This window comes from Brienomyrus brachyistius, chromosome 9, assembly GCF_023856365.1.
Source record: "Brienomyrus brachyistius isolate T26 chromosome 9, BBRACH_0.4, whole genome shotgun sequence".
Taxonomy (NCBI): Eukaryota; Metazoa; Chordata; class Actinopteri; order Osteoglossiformes; family Mormyridae; genus Brienomyrus; species Brienomyrus brachyistius.
Window position 1 is genome coordinate 9,931,044 of NC_064541.1, and position 20,824 is coordinate 9,951,867.

The 20,824-nt window shown below is 43.4% G+C and overlaps 1 protein-coding gene across 2 annotated transcripts; it reads right to left on the reverse strand.

The window, feature by feature from the left end:
- Positions 1-11,306: 11,306 nt before the first annotated feature.
- Positions 11,307-20,183, reverse strand: LOC125749448 (galanin receptor type 1-like). 2 transcript variants are annotated; one of them, XM_049026718.1, is made up of 4 exons: positions 19,130-20,183; positions 18,545-18,610; positions 12,047-12,284; positions 11,307-11,947 (listed from the first exon to the last, which is right to left on the reverse strand). In XM_049026718.1, exons 1-4 carry the CDS (start codon positions 19,799-19,801, stop codon positions 11,931-11,933), a joined length of 993 nt encoding a protein of 330 aa, XP_048882675.1. In that variant the 5' UTR covers positions 19,802-20,183; the 3' UTR covers positions 11,307-11,930. The 2 variants fall into 2 exon arrangements, with proteins under 2 accessions (XP_048882675.1, XP_048882674.1); XM_049026717.1 differs by having other exon boundaries at positions 11,307-12,284.
- Between the last annotated feature and the right edge of the window lie 641 nt (positions 20,184-20,824).

Here is a 20,824-nt window from a genome sequence, read left to right on the forward strand (position 1 = left end):
CTTCCTTTTCCTAGTATTGTAGGCAGGTATTGCTGCTTTATTTAGCTCCTCAGATCTGGGTTCTTCTGCAGCTCTGATATAAATTCTCAGAAGATACTAATACTTCTATGAACCTGAGCTGCCACAGCCGATTTCAAGCGCTATGTGTTTCCAGACACTCTGACACATTTCATAAACTCTTCCTTGTTGTAACTACATTTCTTCCTGTTGAAGACAAATCCGAGCAGAAGGCGGTGATATTTTTTTAGTCCTCTTCAGTTCTGCTTTGCAGGCCCGGATAGTTGCTTCATTTGAAGGACCATATCTGAGCTTCAGCGTGTAAGCAGATGCTGTTTTTTTTAACGATTAATGATGTCCCATGAAAGCTACAGTAATAGATTTTCTAGATTCTACTATATATTTATTAAAGATTCAGAGAAAGACTTGTGAACAAAATGTCTTCATCTTCATATACTTGAATATAAAGCTTGAATGAGTAGGAAGTAAAAATAGCACAGCAAGCCAGACACAGCCCCCAGCCAGCTTCTGCCCAGGGCTGGTTTAGGTGATATATGTTTACATCTGATTTTAATGAATAGTTCCTCCTTGAGAAATTAAACTTATGTTGACGGAGCAGTGCTTAAACGTCAAGCCCAGATTCTCTTGGGTAATGCTTCTCCTGCATGGGTAATTTCAGGATAGAATAAAAATATATTTGGGATGGAAATTCTAGCCTTCTAAAGCAGTGAAAAAATGTCAGATTTGACTGAACATGTCACTGAGCATTTATTTTGGATCAACTAGGCATTTCCTCTGAACCAGTTTTAGAGGAAATGTTTCGTATCCTGGCATCTCCTGCAAAATGAAATGATCCTTTGTCTATAGGATGTCAAGAACAAAAACAAAATTAAGGACTTAAGCATCTCGAATTCTACACAGCAGGCGTGTTAATCTCCAGTCCTGGGTGGCCAGAGTCCAGTGTAGCTTAGCTCTGTCCCTGTTCCACCATGAACGATTCAGCTCAAGATCTGTGTGGTAATTAGCACAAGGAGGTGCATCAGGTGTATTAAATGAGGGGAGACCCAAAAATGTGCAGGGCTCCGGCCCCCCAGGACTGGAGTTTGACACCCCTGCTATACAGCAAGCAGTAGCGCTGGAAATAGGAGCGCTGAGGGTGCTTCAACCCCCCCTCTGGTTGTTGGTGGTACAACAGGATGCCCATCTGCATAGCTTTCATCAAAGATAAACATAGCACTACATTAATTATCCTGCAGTGACTAAGAGGCGACCTCATTATTATTTCTCCAGAAAGACAACCGTTGTTAGCTGTTGATAGATAGCATCGCCTACTGAGTATATATCATTCGGTGGACTGTCATCCTTCCCTGGGTGTCTCTACCTTGTACTCTGATCTCTCTGGGAGGGGCTTTAGGCTAAATGTGACGTTATACTGAATAAGTGATCATGGAAGATGGCTGGGCAGTTGACATTATTACCCTTTAATGTAGAGATCTAGGATCATTCCGTTCAATGAAAAGGCATCTGTTCCTCAAGTAGGACAAATAATTGATTTTATTGGCTGGCACAGGTATATAAGCTAAGCCAGACATGAGTTAACTTGCAAGGCTGAGTATTTCCAGTTGATATATTTAACAAAGTTGCCTTAAGGCGCACAATCACCTTCCATCGGCCATGATAAGTGGCACAGGAGGGCTCTGATGCAGAGTGACATCACCGCACTGCTGCTGTGGCAGGAGATCGATCTGTTCCCTCAGCTTGGTGCCTGGATCTTGTAGATCAGCAGACTAATCCTCTTGCCTAGTCAGTCACATCAGCTAAGAAGGTGTGGCTCCCCCTGTCACTTCCAGGTGTGATAGCGGAGGTTTCAGCATCTGTAACAGATAGCTGCTCCTCCTCTCAGACCCCAGGTTCATAAGACCTTTGTGGAAAACCTGGGAGCTTTACCTTATGTCGGTGAAGATCTTAGGCACCAAGATTTTAAGTTCTATACATGACATTTTTTCACAGATGCAGTGAAATTCCTATTCAGCCAATTTACTTTCAGCCAGCTCACTGGCAGTAAAAACTCACTGGTTGAGGGCTTACAGTATAATGCCTAAATAACTATCTTAGTAACTGCAGGATCTTATTTTCCTTAATTGATGAGCATAAGTAAATATGATGACACTGCTCCCCCTTTAATTGCCTGGGCTGCCTAATGAGCGGTTACTAAATAACTCGCAAAACAAGTTCAGTCATCAGTGCAAAAGCAGAAAAGAAGCTGTAACAGCACTCAGAAAGAATGTGCCCCGTGCGTGAAGACATGCGGCTCGGTATCAATTTCGGCCTAGAAAGTTTAGTCTACAGTTTCAAAGGAAGATTGATTGTGGCATTATTTAAAACAACACAGAATAGCATTTTGGCTTTGTATGACATGGTTTCTGTGGGAATAGTGGTATTTAATATTACCTTGTAACCAGGGCTTGGGAGCAGGGGATGAGACAGGGTGTGTGTGTGGGGGGGGGGGGGCAGGTAGTGCATGATTTAGTCACTGTAAATTCTCTAATCCCAACAATGACATCCTAAACCCCTACCCAGCCCTAACCTTAAGCACAAGTAACCAAACAAAATACAAGTTTTTTGGTTACATTCACAGATTTTTATCAAATTGAGGCTATCCTTGTGGGGACTGAAAAACTGTTCCCCCAAGTTAAAAAGCTACAGTCACATTGTGGGATAATTTGGTCCCCACAATGTAATAATTACAAAAATGCCCCAACAGTGTAAGTATAAGATATCAATGCTACAGACTGAGCCACCTAGTTCTGCTTACTGTGTGTGGCAAGAGTAAACAATAACAACAGACTTGATACCTGTACACAATACCTGCCATGGACCAGTATTTCCACGGAGCTTCTAGTTGCAGCTCCCAAATTGCTGGTAGGTGGTCATGTGTGAGTGACTGGTGTGTGAGTGTGCCATGTGATGGGTTGGCGCCCCATTCTGGGTCGTTCCCGGCCTCGTGCCCGTAACCTGCGGGATAGGCTCCAAGACCCCCTGTGACCCTGAATAGGAGAAGCAGTTATAGCAGCATTCCCAGGTTATGAAATACATTTAATTTCCTCTCAAGGGATCTTGTGTTTTGCCTTTGTGGAAGAATAAATTAGAATTAATTTATAATCTGGCATGACAGTTGATAATGTGCCTATGGATTTCAGGGGGAGAGTGTTCACTGAATTGCTGGCATTGTAGCAATAATCAGAGTAGAAATGAGGGATATAGTCAGTTTCTGCTAAGACCTTTGGGAGACACATCTGTTGAAAGGCATTTTGAAGTCACAGTAGAAAACACTGGAATTTTCTCAGGTTTAGTCATGTAACCCTTTTCAAGAATAGGCCTCGACCTTAATAAATGATATCTTGATTCTTGATTGGACTCGATTCTTCTCCTGACATTTCAGATTTCAAATTCAAATCTCAGGTTAAAATTAGCTACTGAAATTAGCTACTCCCAAATGGCTGGTTAGCCTTATGTCCGTATTTCAGGCTGGAACATAGTAATAAATAGCACATTGCTAGTGATTTAGCCATGTGCCACGTCTTTGTAGATGAGTGTCCCTGGGCGGAGAGCTCACATTGGCCCATAATCGGCTTGTGGGAATCCTGCTATTGTCCAAGTAATTGGTTTTGCTCTGGGGGAACAGAACCACAGCCTCTTCTTTGGGATCGCCGTGACCTTCACACGAACAGCCAAGCGCAGAGGGAACAGTGTGAGTATCACCCCAACATGCCCAGGGGATTAGGGATGGAAATTACCCAGGAATGGAACTATCACTTGCTTACGTAGGAGGGGTATGCTGTATTTGTTGGTATCAGTTAAGGTTGCCATGAAAACCCTCTTTTGGAATGATAATCAATAACTTTTAGGTAGCCCTACCACAAACTGCTCCAACACCTTTCAAAGTACAGGACCACAGTTAATCTAGTAGATATGTAAACTTCTTCCTTTCCTCAGACTTGCATGCTTGGGCTTCCCAGACCCCATCATTACCTGCCATGCTTTGTATGGGCACCGGAAATGGCATTTTCCATGGTGCTTGATGCTAAGTTTAATGGAAGGTGGTGAGATCTTTTATTTTCGAGGCGAAGAGTAAGAGGATGCAGTTCAGCCCTCACAAGCCGCAGTCATCAGGATGTTAGCTCTCGCCTCCGCATCTCTTCTAGCCCTCATTTCGCTCCATTAATCCATTTCGTAATCAGAAATAATGGTATTTATTCAACGGCATAGATTCAAGGTCAGACTTCGAGAGCAAATAACCCCAGACTGCAGAGGGTCCAGATAAAATAATAAAAAAAAACTATTGCATTCTCTATGTTAGCAAAGCCTTGTGGAAAATTCCGGAATGACCTGCACCAGATGAACGGGAGGAAGTCGGCCCAAATGGACTTTCATTCCCGCCACAATCTCTACACAGTGGGACGCTGGTATCATTCAATGCCAGGTAACACTGGTATGTTGTCACACATTAGCCTTGCTGAAATAATTTTGTAATGCAAAAAAAGTATATTTCTTTCATAAAATAAGGCCCATGAACCAGCTAGTAATGTATTTGCCCAGGCAGAAGCTTTTAGTATGCGATTGACAGACGGCAAGCCCATTTTAATTGATTTAACTTCTGACGGCTTTCACTGTAATCATGTGTACACAATGGCATTATGTAATGTAATCATTTTCTGCCTGATTTACGGGATTGAGCTTATTGTTGCAGTTGTTGGTCTTTTCTCCACAGCTTGGGAGCAAACATACATGTGCTGTTAACCTCTTAAAAATCCACATCTGCTAAACTAGCCGAGGGGAAGACATCATGTAACGTCGTGGGTGCAGCCTTCGGTCTGCCGTCCTACACAGGCCGACGTGGAGGACTGAATCAGTGATGGCTTTGACCTTGATCATAGTCATGGGGGAGGGGGGTTCCTCCCCTCCATCATTATCTGACTGTCTGTGCCTCTCCAGCCTGCACTAACCCTGACCCTTGTTACTGTAGCCTGACAATGTTCTTGTTGGTGCTCTTCAGTCAGTCAGCAGGTTGATTGTGGGTATACAGTAAGAGTGGCTAAGGTGGGGGAGGGCATGGAGCGGAGCAAAGTCATGTGACAGGGCACTCATTTTTCTAGGTCCTAGTAACACACTAACATAAAACAACCAGTAAGACAGAAGTCTTTTAACAAACTGGACCCAGCATTCAACCCACCTCTTCCAGTCTGGAGGCTTGACCTCCACGCTGTTTCATCATACCCCATTGCCTCCCTTGACATTTTGTCTGTTCTTCTCCTAAAATATATTAAAGACAAAGAAGTTCCCTGTTCCAACCTCCCACCCCCATATCACATGGATTCATTCCCTGTCCCGACCTGAGAAATCAGCAGTGGTGTTCACCATAGGAGCGTCAGGCCTGGAGTCAGGCACCAGCTCGGTCTACAGTGCAGCTCTGCCAGTGTACATCTCAGCACCAGCGTCTGCTGAGGATGCAGTGGACCCTGCCACCACGGCAGCCTGTGCTCATAGAACGTGTTATTTTCCATCTCATTACAGTCATTTCGATAATGACCCATTGAGGCGGATGCCAGTTGGGATCTGTGTCTATGGGGAGACATAGGAAACAGTGAGATTGTGACGTGCAGAAAACAGCAAAGGGACTCTGGGGGGTCCAGCATTACAGGGCGTTCTGTGCTGTTACACGGACCGTGCTGAGATGCTGTGTGGGCACAGAGAGGGGGTGGCACCAGGACATGAGAAAAAGGACACGCTAAAACAAGAGATGGACGTCCGTGCCGCTCGCACGCCCGCTTTGGGTCTTCGCGTCCTTATTTTCTATATGTACATATAGTATTTACACGGATTGGTGTAGATGTTTGCATAGGTATGTGTCTATACATATGTGTTTGTCCTTGTGTTTGTATGTGTTCATATATATATTTGTGGGTGCTTATATGCAGAGTTGTGCATGTACATCTTATGTGTGTTTGTGAGTGTGTGCAAGTATGTTTTTGTAAGCATTTTGTAAGTTTTTCTCGACAGGAAATCAAAGTGAAAACTCTTCACGGACCTGTCTAGTATGTCGATTATGGATAAGTGAGAAATTCAGTAGCAATTCTCAAGCACCTGGCATGGCCACTTCAGGGGCAAAGCACCAAATTCTGGACCTTGGAGAAAATTCTTTTCTAATTAAAAGAACTCATTATTCTGACTCTGACTTATCAGACATATTGATATTAATGAATATTAAACAGCTGCCGTGCTTGAGATCGTGACTTGTTCAATTTATCCAGCATACTTAGTACAAAGTATGAAAAAATCCTTTTGTGATACAGAGACTGAAGCAGGTGTGACCTTGTGACCCTGTCCACGATAAGCAGCTAGATGATGGATGGATGGATGGATGGATGGATGGATGGATGGATGGATGGATGGATGGATGGATGGATGGATGGATGGGTTAATAAAACAACTCCCGAAAACACCTTTTCACTATAAGTTCATTGCATTCAGCTCTGAATTCAAACAATAATTTTATTTTAAATCTTGTAACTAGGAACCAATGATTATTTAATTAATGATCTACTGGCTGATGCTGCCGGCGATAGGCAGGGCTATAATGAAAATGACTGCATCGCAGAGGAACACAGTGAGGGAAGACAATGTAGGGTCTGTAGGAACCCTGCCCAAACGTAGTCCCTGATTCAGGGGACACAGGTCTCATTGTAGTGCCTGTTATCTACCCCAAACGTATGGTTAATGCACTTATCTTTTGAAAAGGAACGTTAATACACATTCACATTGACCAGGACTGGGTGCAACGTTTGTTAATAATTCCAATATGTACACAAAATACAAAATAGCACAAGCGGCAAAAAAAAATGCTGTTTAATTTTGAAAGCAAACATACTGTCGTATGTTTCTTCATTTAAAAAAAAAAAAAAAAAAAAGTGTTCCGCCAAGACTCCACGTTCAGGGGCACGCAGTCGTAATTAATTATTTACCAGTGTGAATGAACTAGTTCTCTACTGCGCGATCGGATGTCCAGTACAGAATCGGATCGGTCGGTTCAGAAAAATCATTCCCTTGAAAACCTGTTGATGACAATGAGTGATGAAAAGTGTGAGAGCTGCCGAGTAGCTGGAGTTCGCTCATTAGCGGCTGAAAAGGGAGGCCAGTGCATCTCGGCGTAAACAGACAGCGCATTCACCTTTTCTGCTCCTTTTATAGCTGACCCGTTGTGTAACGGCCCTGAGCGAGCCTCTGTTCTCCGGGAATGACAGAGGATCAGTGTGAAGTACAGGCACACAGCTGCATCGCCTCTCACAGACCAACTCACTCACCGACACCGAGTCCCCGATGCCACATTTGGCCGGCAGCGGCGGGCGAGGTGGGTGCATATTTCAGCAGTCCTGCCACTGTGCCGATTTTGCTGCCTGCCAATTTGGATGCCTGAAAGCTTTGTAGGCTGATACATTTATATATATATATATATATATCGGCGATCACCCAAAATGCGTGACACAGCTCAGACATGACCCACAAATTGGCATGATAAGTAAATAAATAATTTATTAGGCTAAAGTGAAGGCTATGCAAATCTTTTGTCAGGGTTGTCCTGTAGCTCGAATGAATCTGAAATACCAAGCAGTGCCATCGGCACCTCTACTGAAAATATTCTCCCTCATCTGCCACAGAGTGGCTCTGAGGCTAAGAATCTGTACCGGCAATCAGAAGGTTGCTGGTTTGAATCCTGTGGATGCTGGGAGTGATCATGCTCCGCAGGGCCCTTAACCTGCAATTGCTCTGTTGTGCGTGTGACATGAGTCTCTGTCTAGCCCTGTAAGGAGGTCCTCCACTTTACAGGGTAAATTCGGGGGTGGATGGCAGGATTGACACTCCAGCCACTGGAAAAAAACTCACATTGGTCCATTTGGACCAGTCTGGTGCTGAGGTGTCACCTGTTGCACAGCAGCTGTCAGGTTCTCTTCTGTGAGGTGGGTGGGGCAATGTTACTCCTCTCTCCCTTCCACATAAAGGAGAACATTCGAGCATCCATTTGTATAATTAGAAATGCTTCATTTTCAGCCCAAAATGTGGAAAGATATTTGGTAGCATAGAGGTTCCCTTCAAACAAGCTTCCTTCATAGTTTTTTATTGTAATTATGATTTTTTTTCCCCCATTCAGGATGGTGGCATCTGAATTTGTCCAGGATAAAGGAAAGGTAAACATCTAAAGTTAGGGCATAAGGACAAATTGTATAGAAATAGCTGTAAGGAAGACTGAGCTTAAGGGTCGTTTGGATTTCATTAGCACACGTTTCCATAGGTACATATATTGCTGCAAGGGTTGACAACCCAAATTCACACAATTATGCTGTACAATTAAGTTCAAAATGTGTTCTGAACAAAAAAAATAAGGTATTTTGGCCTTGAAAAAAAGTTAGTCCTTTGCTAGAATTTTGTGGGAAATTCAAGGCTGAGATCTTTTATGTGAATTGAATTGAATTGAATTGAATTCCCTGAATTTAATTTAACTGACAGTATACTTGACAATATAACGAAAAGCATTTAGCAACTCTCTCAGCAGTAACAAAGACAATAAAACAGGAATAACAATAAACCAGACAAAAGGTGAAGAGTACAGGACACAGATAATGCCTGAAATAAATTAGGTATTATCTCAAACCTGTTTAAAAATTATAAAACAGATACCCCTCTATAAAGTTCAATGTCCCAGAACAGAATATCAAAAGCTTAATGATCGTGCACAAATGTGCGATTCTTGTTTTACCGTTATGGGTCTAATTATTATTTTACAGTATAGTAGCTTAGTGTAGTATATTTCATACTTCATATGTTTTCTGTAATTGTCCTAATTTATACAGTTTATATGGTTATGACACGTTGTGCGTAATTTGTAACGGGTCCGAAGTTTTCGCAAAGTAAAAAGAGTACAGAGACATTACGTTCCGCACCACATGTGCTAGAACCTTTTCCCAAACTCCAGAACCCTCTTCACCCTCATGTTTGTCAACTACATTGTAACACAATTTAAAACTCTGTTAAAACTCATCTCATTAGGTTTATCTGTCCGCTTAGAATCCACCTGCTGGACTTTTCGCTTTGTTATGTCTGATTTTTTTGGTTTTGTTTAATTTAGATTTCTATAGGTGTTATTCTGTTGTTATTTTTATTCTTCATCAGATGACCTTGGTCGCCTACTGAAAGGCACCTTTAAATATAAGGTATTACTCTTATTATTATTATTAGAGAAAAGTCATGGGGCAAAGTCAGGTCACTTTATTGTCATTCCACACACCTGAAATGAAACTGCAATTCGTAGGAGCATCAGAGATCTAGAATATATGAAAGATAAACACTGGACAAAAAATACAGGGGGTGAGATTTTAAAAAAAAAAACATTAAGAATAGTACATATCAATAACAACAATGACTCGGGACAAATAGTAGCTGTCTGTCATCCTATGTCAAATTTGAAAATATAAGTGGCACATTGGGTTTATAAAACAGAGAGTTTGCCCTTTCCTTTAGCTCCAGAGAAGCCATTGCATCTGCTCAACACCATTTTGAAACATTACACTGAAACACAACATTTATCAATATTCATATTCTTAGGAAGTCATAGTAAATATAGTTTGTGGCCTCATCCCCCCCTAAAGTGAGATGTGAATGGCAGGTACTGCACCACGTTTGGAGGCGTGGACTCAGATATATTAGGCCTTAGCTATGGACACTGGCCTTAGTAACATGGAATGTTCCATCTCTGGTGGAAAAGGAGTCCGAGCTAAAGGTATCTGTGGAAGAAGAATTGAAAGTTAGGTGGAGTGGGGTGCATTGTGGGATTGTTGTTCTGTCTTAGGTCACAGGCAAGACGATATTGTTAGTTCTTGCGGATGTGTGAACTGCACTCAAGTGGAGAACATGCTGACCTGGCGTGGTTAGGGAGAACTGTCAAAGCAGCGGTGAGACAGGACACATCTGGGGGGACAGGGTAAAGGGGACAGTCAGGAATCTGAGAGGAATCCCATTACAGAAGACCTTGTAAGGGAATGGTGAAAGAGTTTATAAATGGTGCGTTTTCATTGTTCGGTGTGTCGACACCTGGGAATGTGGAGCACGCTCAGCTATTCTGCTTGCTAATAAAGAGAAATGTACCTTACCGATATTTCTTTGGAAAAGGACAAGGTAGAGGAGGGCTGTTCAGGAAAAAATTTTATCTTCCACATATGAACTAGATATAATTAGCCTTACCTCCAGTGACAGTGGTCCTGTCCTGAGGGAACTTTCCAAGCTGAAGAAGAAATTCTGTAGGACAGTTCTTTCACAGAGAGTCTCCTTAGGCTACCTTTTCAAAAGGTATTCATGGTCTATAAAGTCTACTGTGAAGTCAGAAAAGGAGCTGATAGCTTGGGAATATCTTTATTCCCCATGGGGAAATTCTCTTTTTGCCTCCCCCAAATGGCTCTCTGTAGGTGAGAGCAATCTCGGCTGTGAAGGGCAGCCAGCTGTTGCAGTACCCAGGGAGCTGGGGCTTAAGGGCCCTGCTTAAGGAGCCATGGATGTGCCGAGGCCGGACTTAAACCAGCGACCCTCTCATGCCAGACACAGAGGTTTAACCCACTGAGCCACACACTGCACCCAAAGCAGACAGACTTCTGCTTGACATAGCTGTGTGAGGGCTGACAGGACTATGTCAAGACAGAAGGTGGGCCAGCAGCAGATACTGTAGAAGATACTGCAGGAATATGAGTTACCAGGGATGCTGCTGCATGCTGTTCGATTCCTGCATACATCTAGTCACAGGACATATTGGAGGAACTGTATCTGCCAGCAGGCTCCTGAGAGACTCAAATGGCGAACCTTGGACAAAACACAGAATTTAACACGGGAGCCCCCCCACAAGTCGGCAAAATTTACTGAAGGCTCTCCTGGTCAGTGAAATCTACCTAGGGTTCCCCAACCCCCCATCCCTGAGGACCTTAGCTTCATGTGGCTGATGAAATTTGGGCCTTGAGGGAAATATAATCATGTACTCCTGGTCCGGGGGTCTCCCAGAATGCCCAGGCCGCACGTCACACTATTACTGGTGCACTGCAATTTCTTTCATTATCTTTTTCTAACAAAGTAATTATTTCAGGACAAATTTAAGTGTCGACCTGCAGTGCGTGCGACGCCTTACTGCAGATTTCCCTCCCAGGAATTATTCTGCAGCCTGGTCCAGTTTAGCATACAGACGCGCTAATTAACATAAAATCCTTGTAAGGAGATTATGAACATGCATATATTTATTACAACCATGACAAAAGAGAAATTTACGATTTATGTGTCATTTACAATGGCGTCTCCACAATCACATACATTTTAAAAACAGCTGGACAGAGAAAAGAGCATCATTCCATACAGCCCCGAGGATTTTACTAAATTAATAGGCATTCCTTCGTGGTTAAGATGTTTGAACCAACAAAGAGATCTGATTACTCAAAGTGATTGCCATGCTTCACAAACACAAATCCAAAGCCATTTTGATAATGAAATATGTTTTTTTTTCTTTTTAATGAAAGCTGGCTGCATGTTTTATTTTTAATCCTGCTATTTTTTTCTTGAGTATATAAGTTGAGCTGAAGTGAACAGCACAGTCTCTGAACCAACATAAATACCAGCTGCAAGATTAAAATACGAATAAAAATATTTCCAGGTTCCTTTAAAGTTTTTAATAACGCCTTTTCACCTCTCAGTTAATGGCAGCGGTAATGGGATTTGAAAAGGCATGCTGGATTATATTTAGATGATAATTCCTTTCACAGGTTCATGATCGAGAAGCTGCTGATCAGCTGCTGGTTACTCCAGGTTTGATATGTGTCCATAGCTCTTCTTTCTTGCTCCCAGATGCACTAGCAGTCTTCTGCCCCTGCGACCAGAACATCCAGTCAGACATTGGTACAGTTGGTGGAGGGTGGAGTGTCCACCTTGCTCCGTATCTCCTTGATGTCGTTCAGAGGAGACTCACTGGCGACCTGACAGCGGAACACCTGCTTATACGCCTTCCGGAAGTTCTCCGACAGGAAGCCGTAGATGATGGGGTTGACCGAGGAGTTGCTGTAGGCCAGGCAGTGCGCTGCCACGCGGAACAGGAAGGACGCCTGGTTCAGAGGGAAGGAGCCGAACTCCACCCAGAGGTGGACCACGTGGTGTGGCAGCCAGGACAAGCAGAAGACCACCACCACCACCAGGACGGTCTGGGCAGTCTGTGGGGGCACAAGGCAGAAGGGGGCACACATTACCAGCAGGGCTGGGGTTCGAGTCCCTACCCCGACTCTGTGTGGTGGAGTCTGCAGGAGTTTCCTCATGGTATATCACTTTACCTCCACAAACCAAATATATTCAATTAGCTAGATTTGGTAACTAAGCAATATGGATTGGTGGATGGATGGATGGATGGATGGATGGATGGATGGATAGATGGAGGGATACAAGTCAATAATATAACAAAAAATCTTTATTGCAGTTCCTTCAAAAGAGAATTTGCCGTGTTTATTTTGACTGTACATAACGTAGAGCATAAGCAACTGTCCGATATGCCAAGAGCTGAGCGGAAAGGTGAAACCTAACCCTGAGGGGACAGGACCAGACCATGCTGTCTGCCGCTGGCCCCTCGGCCGAGGCGAGCGTAGCTAAGGAGCCAAGATAACAAAGTGAACATGATTGCAGTGACTGAGACAGTCAAGGAAAGGGGAAGAGAGACTGGACTTCCTCTGCCTAACCTCCAGAGATTGGCAAGGAGAGTGCGGTTTGCTTGTGTTCGTTTTTAGCTCTTGCGTAATTTGCTTTGACTGAGTTTTATCTGAAATACATGATTCAAGTAATGAGAAACTTGTCAGCTTTGTCTTTTAGAATGAATTTGTTAATCATTTCAATTAGTCAGCACATAAAAATGGAGCAGGTGTTTATGAGGTAATGAAAGATTTAATCCCCTAATAATGTGATTTATAAAACAAATAGAGACTGAACTTAGACTCTTTAGTGTCTGAGTCACTGAATTCATCATATGACTCACAGGAATTACAACTTAAATTAATTTGAATTTAGTATGCATCAGAATTCCAATGACCAGTGATCTATCTGAATGTTCTAAACAGCATATGCAGGAAACACATCTGTCAGAAGAATATAAATTATTGGAAAGGAAATAAAATCAGATAGAACTGGAATTACTGCCATACATACCTATTTCTCAACTTGTCCTAAATTCCTTTTCCTTTTCTCCCTGATATGTCATTTGTTTATCTTTACTTAAGGTACCTAAACCATTACATCCTGTCTGCAAAACCTGAAGCGTATCATTTAGAAAGTGCAGGGAATGTTTTTCTGCTACCTCGCATATTCCAGGCCCGTGTAAAGACACAGGGTCAGTTCTGACCCACTTCTTGTGTGACCTCATCTGTGAGCTTCCAGCATTAACCCCTGCATTTGACACAGAAAGATCCCAAATCCGCCAAGATGTGCACTTTCTATGTTGTGTTTAATAAGCAGCAGAGTGCAGGGTTGCCACTTAGGAGAAGCGACATGCAGATTTAAAAGGAAAACACTGGAAACAGTGCTGGTCTTGCAGCCGTGCCGTTTACAGAGAGCCAGTCCCGAGGTATCGGGCTTGTCAGATACAGTATATAAGGCAACATACGACTTTTTTCACAGAGTGACAAATCACAACATGCCAGAGGTTGGTGACTCCATCTCACTCCTGACGGCCTTTGCTTCCCCTCGGACTCCACAGTGCGCCAGTGAGAGTCCCGCATGTAGACTCTGATGATAATATAGGAAACACATTACGGTGGGAGACAGCTTGCCAACAATGAGGTGTGGGCCATGTGATTGGGGATTTGTTCCTATTCAGTATGTGTCCTTAAATGGGTCCAAATTCTTGTCTGGAAGGTGTTCAAAAACAGGGCTTTCAACAGTTACCAAGGCAACATCATCCCCAAATAACTTTCCAGTTTCTTTTTAAGACTGTGTCAAAAAAAAAGTTGTCAATCCAGAGGGAACCTTGGAAAGTTCTCAGTTGTGGGGGGGGGGGGGGGCATCAAAGCCCATGATGCAGGAGCTGCTGACTGATGCAGAAATCTGGGTGGCACCAGGCTCCATAGCAACAGTGCAGCCTGTGGTCTGTTTTGTTGCCAGGACTTGGTCTCCCAGGTGGCAGCTGAACACTCACCCACCCCCAATGTGATGTCACACAATAGACATTTTACTCCCAGTCTACTACCTGCTTGGGAAACTGAGTACGTTTCCTATAAGAGGTGGGTTTTCATAATACCCGCATGGTGTCAGAACTGCTGGGTGTGATATTGAAGCTAGTCCTCATGGAGCCGTAAGCAAATCTGTGTAAGGCTGGTCTTATACTTTAAAGTAACACATATAAAGCTGCAGGGTGATGCTGTACCTGGCCAAAGCCTCATCTGTAAAGCAGCCCTCCTGCCCAGAGATCTGAGAAAGAGCTGCTGTGACTCTCCAGCCCATTCTTTTGTATGGGCTTGTTTTGATAAAACATTTTGGTGAATGTTTGCTGTGTCGAGCTACTGTGTTTTTGTACTATGCAAAAATATTTTCAGTGACCCCCCCCCCCCCCCCCGCCCACCCAGAGTACCCCAGGAAGGATGATATGTAAGGCAGAGAATGCCCATCAGACAAGATACCAGTCCGTCACACTCAGAAATGTCTATATGATGGTGGACCAGATCGCCAAGAGGAAACCCACACAGACATAAAGCTAAATTTTAACACCAAACATTAGAGGTTTGGGGTGAGTCATTGTGTTACACTGCAAAAAAAAAAACCTAAATTGAAAATAAAACACACAAAACATGATGTATATTACACAGCAGGCAACTGTTTGTGTTTTAGCCCTCCTGATTTGAAAATAGAGTTTGTTAAATTGGTTACAGGATGTTCCTTCCTGCTAACGAAGCAATAGTGAAGGTGGGTAAAATTAATTTGAGTGCAAAATGCATTTGGTCAGTACTTTACTGGAAGGAATAGCTCATAACGAAAAATCAGTCTCCAGAGATTTCAGGTGATGCCCTCTTACCTGAATAATCGACTAAATCAATCCGCAATCATAACACATTTTCCTTCTACATTTCGCTATTACATTATCATAATGAATCCTACTGTCAAACTTATATCCAACTTGTAACCGCTTCTCCTGGGTAGGGTGGCAGAGAGGTCTGGGTCCGATCCCAGGCAGTAGAAGGCACACAGCTGAGGTACACCCTGGAGGGGGGCGCTAGGCCATTGCAGGGCACATGCACAGACGGACACGTGGTTTAGAAAAGTCAATAAGCCAAACCGCATTTGTTTGGACTATAGGAGGAAACCACACAGAGTAAGGAGGTGGAATTCGACCGTCCTGGAGAGACGGCCAACAGCGAGACAATGAGATGATGAGGAATGTTAATCATCCAAGGTCTCTAATGGAAACCGTGCTGCAGGTTCCGTGAGCTGACAGCTCTCTCACACTCACATCGCTAGGGCAGATTTCTGCTCAGGTTTGTTTGATTGCTGTCTCAAGAGTGACATTTATGCACCCTGTAAACATGTGAGTATTTGTCAGACCTCAATGTCACTGCAAAATGCATGCATCTCCGATAGTGCCGTTCATTTATTATGGGGAAAAAAACACTTCAAGTTTGTGTAGCAAATATTACAAATAAAGGTACTCAATAAGTTTCTTTCAAAACATAACTTTTGTTCAGTTATATAAATGTAAATGTAATGGCACAAACGAATCCCCGTCCAGATTCCACCGGCTTTTCCCGTCGAGAATCTGCCACATGTTTCAGGAGCAGAACAGCTTTCAAAGAGATTAAGACCACAGTGGAAATGATCATTTCTTCTGAATAGTGTTATGATTACGATGATCTGAAATAAGTCAGGAGAGCAGAACTACAGTAAACATTCCCAGCCGTATGTCACATGAGAATATCAGGAACAAGGTTTCCTCAGCTGTCATTGCACGTCTTTCTTAATTGTTGATATATTGTTCTGTTTTTGTCTATTTTGCAGTCATTGTATCTTTACTGTTATATAAGGTGAATAAAAATTCTTATTCATACCTATCTTGTCAAACTGTTTTGCATGTTTCCTCAAGCACAATCCACAAAGCTGCTAGAAAGGCATTAACTTCACGATAGGGAGCAGTCCCAGTGAAACCTGGGATGATTCCATCCATCCTCTGTACCTACTTGTCCTATTCAGGGTCGCAAGGGTCTGGATGCTATGGGTGCGAGGCAGGGAACAACCCGAGACAAGGTGCCAACCTGTTACAGGCCCCACACACCAGTCACACCTATCGGCAATTTGGTAACTCCAAATCACTTTAGCATGTTTTTGGACTGAGGGGGAAACCGGGGTATCCAGGGGAAACCCCACAATAACACGAGGAGATCATGCTTAATCCAAAAATACTGAACCAGGGCAGAGACTCAAGCCCAGGTCCCAGAAGTGCGATGCAGCAGTGCTAACCACTGCACCACTGTGCCATCCCTGGGAAGATTCCAGTACACCCAAAGTTAATATCTTCACATCTCTGGAGCACCAGGCCGCTTGACCGGAATAAGCAAACTCTAAAATTGATTTAATGTGACCATTTGCAACATGCCGATCAAAAAATAAAAAAAATAAAAATCAATATCAGCCTCTTTTCCAGTCAAAGCCCATGTGGTACCCTAGCAACCTACTACAAGCTGTCGGGTGCAGCCAGTGTTTGCTAAGTCAGCACCCCCTCAGAAGATGGTGCCCTAGACGAGCACCCGTGTTGCTTAATTGGATGCTCATTTTGATCGCGAGCTTTGCCGGGTTGAGCTGTTGCCTCCCATCTGAGGTCTGTTGGGTTTGGAATACAACCTAAGTCAGTAGGTGTCCAACATCAGGCACAAACTGCTACAATATACAGCAATTAGGAAACTGTGAGGCAGCCATTAGCAGCACCAGGCTCAGTCTCTAAGGCACTCATCTTCACACATTAGATCTGGCACAACTGGAAAACGCTGCAGTGCCAGCACCTAAAAGAGATGCTCTCCTGCTGCATGTACATTCTACTCCTTTTTCCACTTTCTAGCTTAATAAACAGTGACATGTAAATGGACTTTGGTGCCAGAGTTATTCCTGCGACCGATATCGACTTCATGCATTAAAGCACTTTAAAAAGGACGACATCAGAAAATGCTGCTCTCGTTTGAACGGCCTGTTCTGAAATCTCTGAGTAAATGAAGCGGGCTCTCCTTGGTTGGTGCTTTTGAACTTATAAACTCGGGTGTCTTCGTTGCTAAGTCCACTTTACCAGCATGCGATGATTTGCGGGCATATTGCCAGTAATGAAATGATTTTGCGGCAAGTCTAATGAGACGCCCACCTTCGTGAACATCGCGTCTTTCACTGCAGGATTAAAGGTACACTCAGCAAAACAGGTCACGTCTTTAAAATGTGCGTTTGCAAGCAGAAAATGATGCGATGTGACGAGATAACATGATGCAGAAATTTTAATGCGTGATTTTGTTGTGCAGCTTCAGACTACGACAGGATCTGTTGCTAAAGACCCGTGTGTCCAAACACCTATAGTGGACCCTGCTTGACACGAAGGCAGGTGTCACCTGAATAACAAAAATCAATGGGACTTTAATTTTGGAGCTGAGAACTGTAGGAAACGATGGTCAGAACGGGAGGACCACCATCGGAGCACGGCACTGACACCCTGAAGCAAATCAGCTTCACCCGTGTACAGGAAATGGCTCCACAGAATGGATGCGCATTGACTGGCTCTCTCAGCCGAGCCCTGAGGTACTGAAATTCACATCACAGAGCACAGACGTGGCTGCCATTCTCTGTGCTGTCCCTACAGTGCCGTGTTTGAGAACGACTCTTCCCATGTAGTGTGGTACTTAGTTTTTAAGTAATTTTCCAGCAGGTAAACATCATCGTAATTATTCACTTACCATACCTGTTAGATATTCTCTATAGTCTACCCACTGTGTATCACTGCTGTCACGAAGTCACCCCACCAATTTCAGTTGCTTCTGAATATAAAGGACTTTTTAAACTGTGCCCTAATGATAGTGATAGTAATATTTTACTGTTTAGTAATTAATCGTACAAGTGCAGACTGGGGTAATAATTACATTCAAAAGACTATTAAACGCCCTTTCTGATGACTGTCTCTCCACGCCCGAGCTGGGAGCAAACTGGGGAAGGTCGATCATCACACTTCAGTCAAACACATTTATATAACTATACTATTATTGCAATCAACTGACGAATTAATGTCCAGCCATTGAAACGTTTAATTAAGCTGCTTCAGGGTTCTGAATCAGACGGACAACAACCAGTGTAAGTGGAAAGTCCATTGTCGTATCACGTTTTCTATTTTTAAGTCGTGAGCGACGTTTTATCATTGATATTTCCCAGCCTTGTGGCTCCTAGCCCCTTCACTGCCAAGCAGGCGGACAGATCCTACCTTTTTCTTCGACGCTTCCGATTTTTTTGACATGTTCTTCAACTTCTTGTGCAAATGATTTAAAACCTGTGGGAAAGCAAAAAACGCACATCGTGTTTAGCACGCTTACAACTGTTGTTTTTCGCTCAGTTTCATTCTAACATAATAATAATAAAATAATAATGTGGCAGTGTGCATAAGTAAATGCCCAGCAGTATGCGCGTTTAATTCTGCGAAACGGTTAATTAAATCTAACGGTACTGACGGGGTTCATATGAAGCTCCGCTGGAATACAAGTAGGTTATAATAACACTCACACATTATTCTAGGGGGTAATAACCTGGAGCGATTCTAGGATTTAATCCTTATAGGGGCTTAGACCACAGAAGAAATATGGGACGCCACCCCCCAGGGCCCCCAGCATAGAATTTTCCGAACTGGGGGTCCAGCATGTCGCCCCATATGAAAATAGTATACGCACAATATGCAAATCACTAAATGAATTTTTTTTTTAATCAGGTGTGTTCAGGCAAAACATAAAGTCTCGAACCATCTATGGTGGTAACACGGATATGCTTTTATTAGTATTATTAATGCCCTACTAACCTTTGTATAGCAAAAAGAAATCAAAAGCAGAGGTAGCACGTATCCGAATATAAACGTGCACACCACATATACTTTCTTCTGGCTCTGGTCCGGCCACACTTCCCAGCAGTAGGTGTTGTTCTCGTTTCTCTGGACGATGTTCTGGTTGTAAGCAACAGGAGCAGCCATGGCAAACGAGAGGATCCAGATGAGAGCCACTCCAATCAGGGCGTGCTTGGCTACCCTGATCGAGGACGACTTTCTGGAGTGGACGATGGCGATGTAGCGGTCCACGGACATCGCCGACAGGGTGAAGATGCTGACCAGCATGGACACGGTGAAGAAGTAGTGGATGAACTTGCAGATGAAGGCGCCCAGGACCCATGTGTCCAGCATGTAGACCGTCGACTGGAAGGGTATGCAGAAAAGGAGGTACGAGAGATCGGCTATGCTGAGGTTGAGAATGAAGATGTTAGTGGTGCCCCTGGGTTTGCCAGGCTTGCTCCGTGCCAGTACTGTGATCACCATGGAGTTCCCTACAACCCCGAGGATGAATATCAGTCCAAATACGAGAAGCGTTATAAAATTGTCGGTGCCAATCCCAAACAAAAGTTTTGGAGGTGATACTGCATCATTGGTTTGGTTCGAATGCCACCTTAAATCCGAGTGATTACTAAAAGCCGTCGACTCCATGACTGCTGACACTTTTCATGACTTTCTCTCAAAGTACTACAGGTTAGCGGCCGCCCGTCCGGAGACGGGGGAGACGCGCGTGGCTCTGCGCAAAAGTCTTAATTGATGCTTCTTTAAACGTTTCCATACGAAACGAATGAGCTTTCCAATAAAAGAAAGTACTCGGTCTCATTGCTTGAATTTGAAAAACGCCGATTTCCCCGAGAAATTATTTCGTTTTTTATCTAACAGATGCCAATTAAGGTTACATATTCTTAAGAATCTCGAGTTGAAATCAATATCTATCTATGAATCGTTCTCTTTTTGTTCTCCCTTCATAAAGTCTTCTCCGTTTTTATTAATGGTCACCTGTAAGTCCTGCGCTCCGGCTATACGCAGATAAGTCCCCTCTCCGGCTTTCTCTGGAAGACTTATAGTCCTGGTGGGCTACGCCTCTCACGTCATCACTTAATCCTCCTCCAGCACTGATCCCACCTGAATGCAATGCATGATCTGCAAGCTGTTTCCCTCGAAGTTCATTTCAGGAAAAGCCTTGCTTTTCACCTTACCTGCATCTCCAAAGTGTAACCGATCTGCAAATCTTAACTTCATCTTGGCGATTTAGGGCTGCATGTTGCGTGTTAAAATCGACGTGTTAAAGTCCAGTGTGTTCTATGGCCACCCTGCAGCTGTGCCGGTTAGACTACACGATGCCCTTCAGTGTTCACAGAAATGACCGTTACTTAAGCCTGTCTAGAAGTGAAATCAGGAGCATCTTCTGACTTTGGAGACCCTGTTAGTACATTCTCAAGGTCTCTTATATCACTGAAGTAGTTGGATATTCTGCTTAAGACAACACAAATGTTTTTTTTTTATATTAGGGATTACAGTTATTGCACCTCTAGCCAGTAAAGATGCACCTGTCCATTTTCCACAACCACTTGTTCAGTGAAGGGTCACTGTTAGATTGTTAAAATAATAAAAAAAAGAGCTCTTTAAATTTTCTACATTTCACTATATATTTTTTTCTTCCTCTCCAATGAG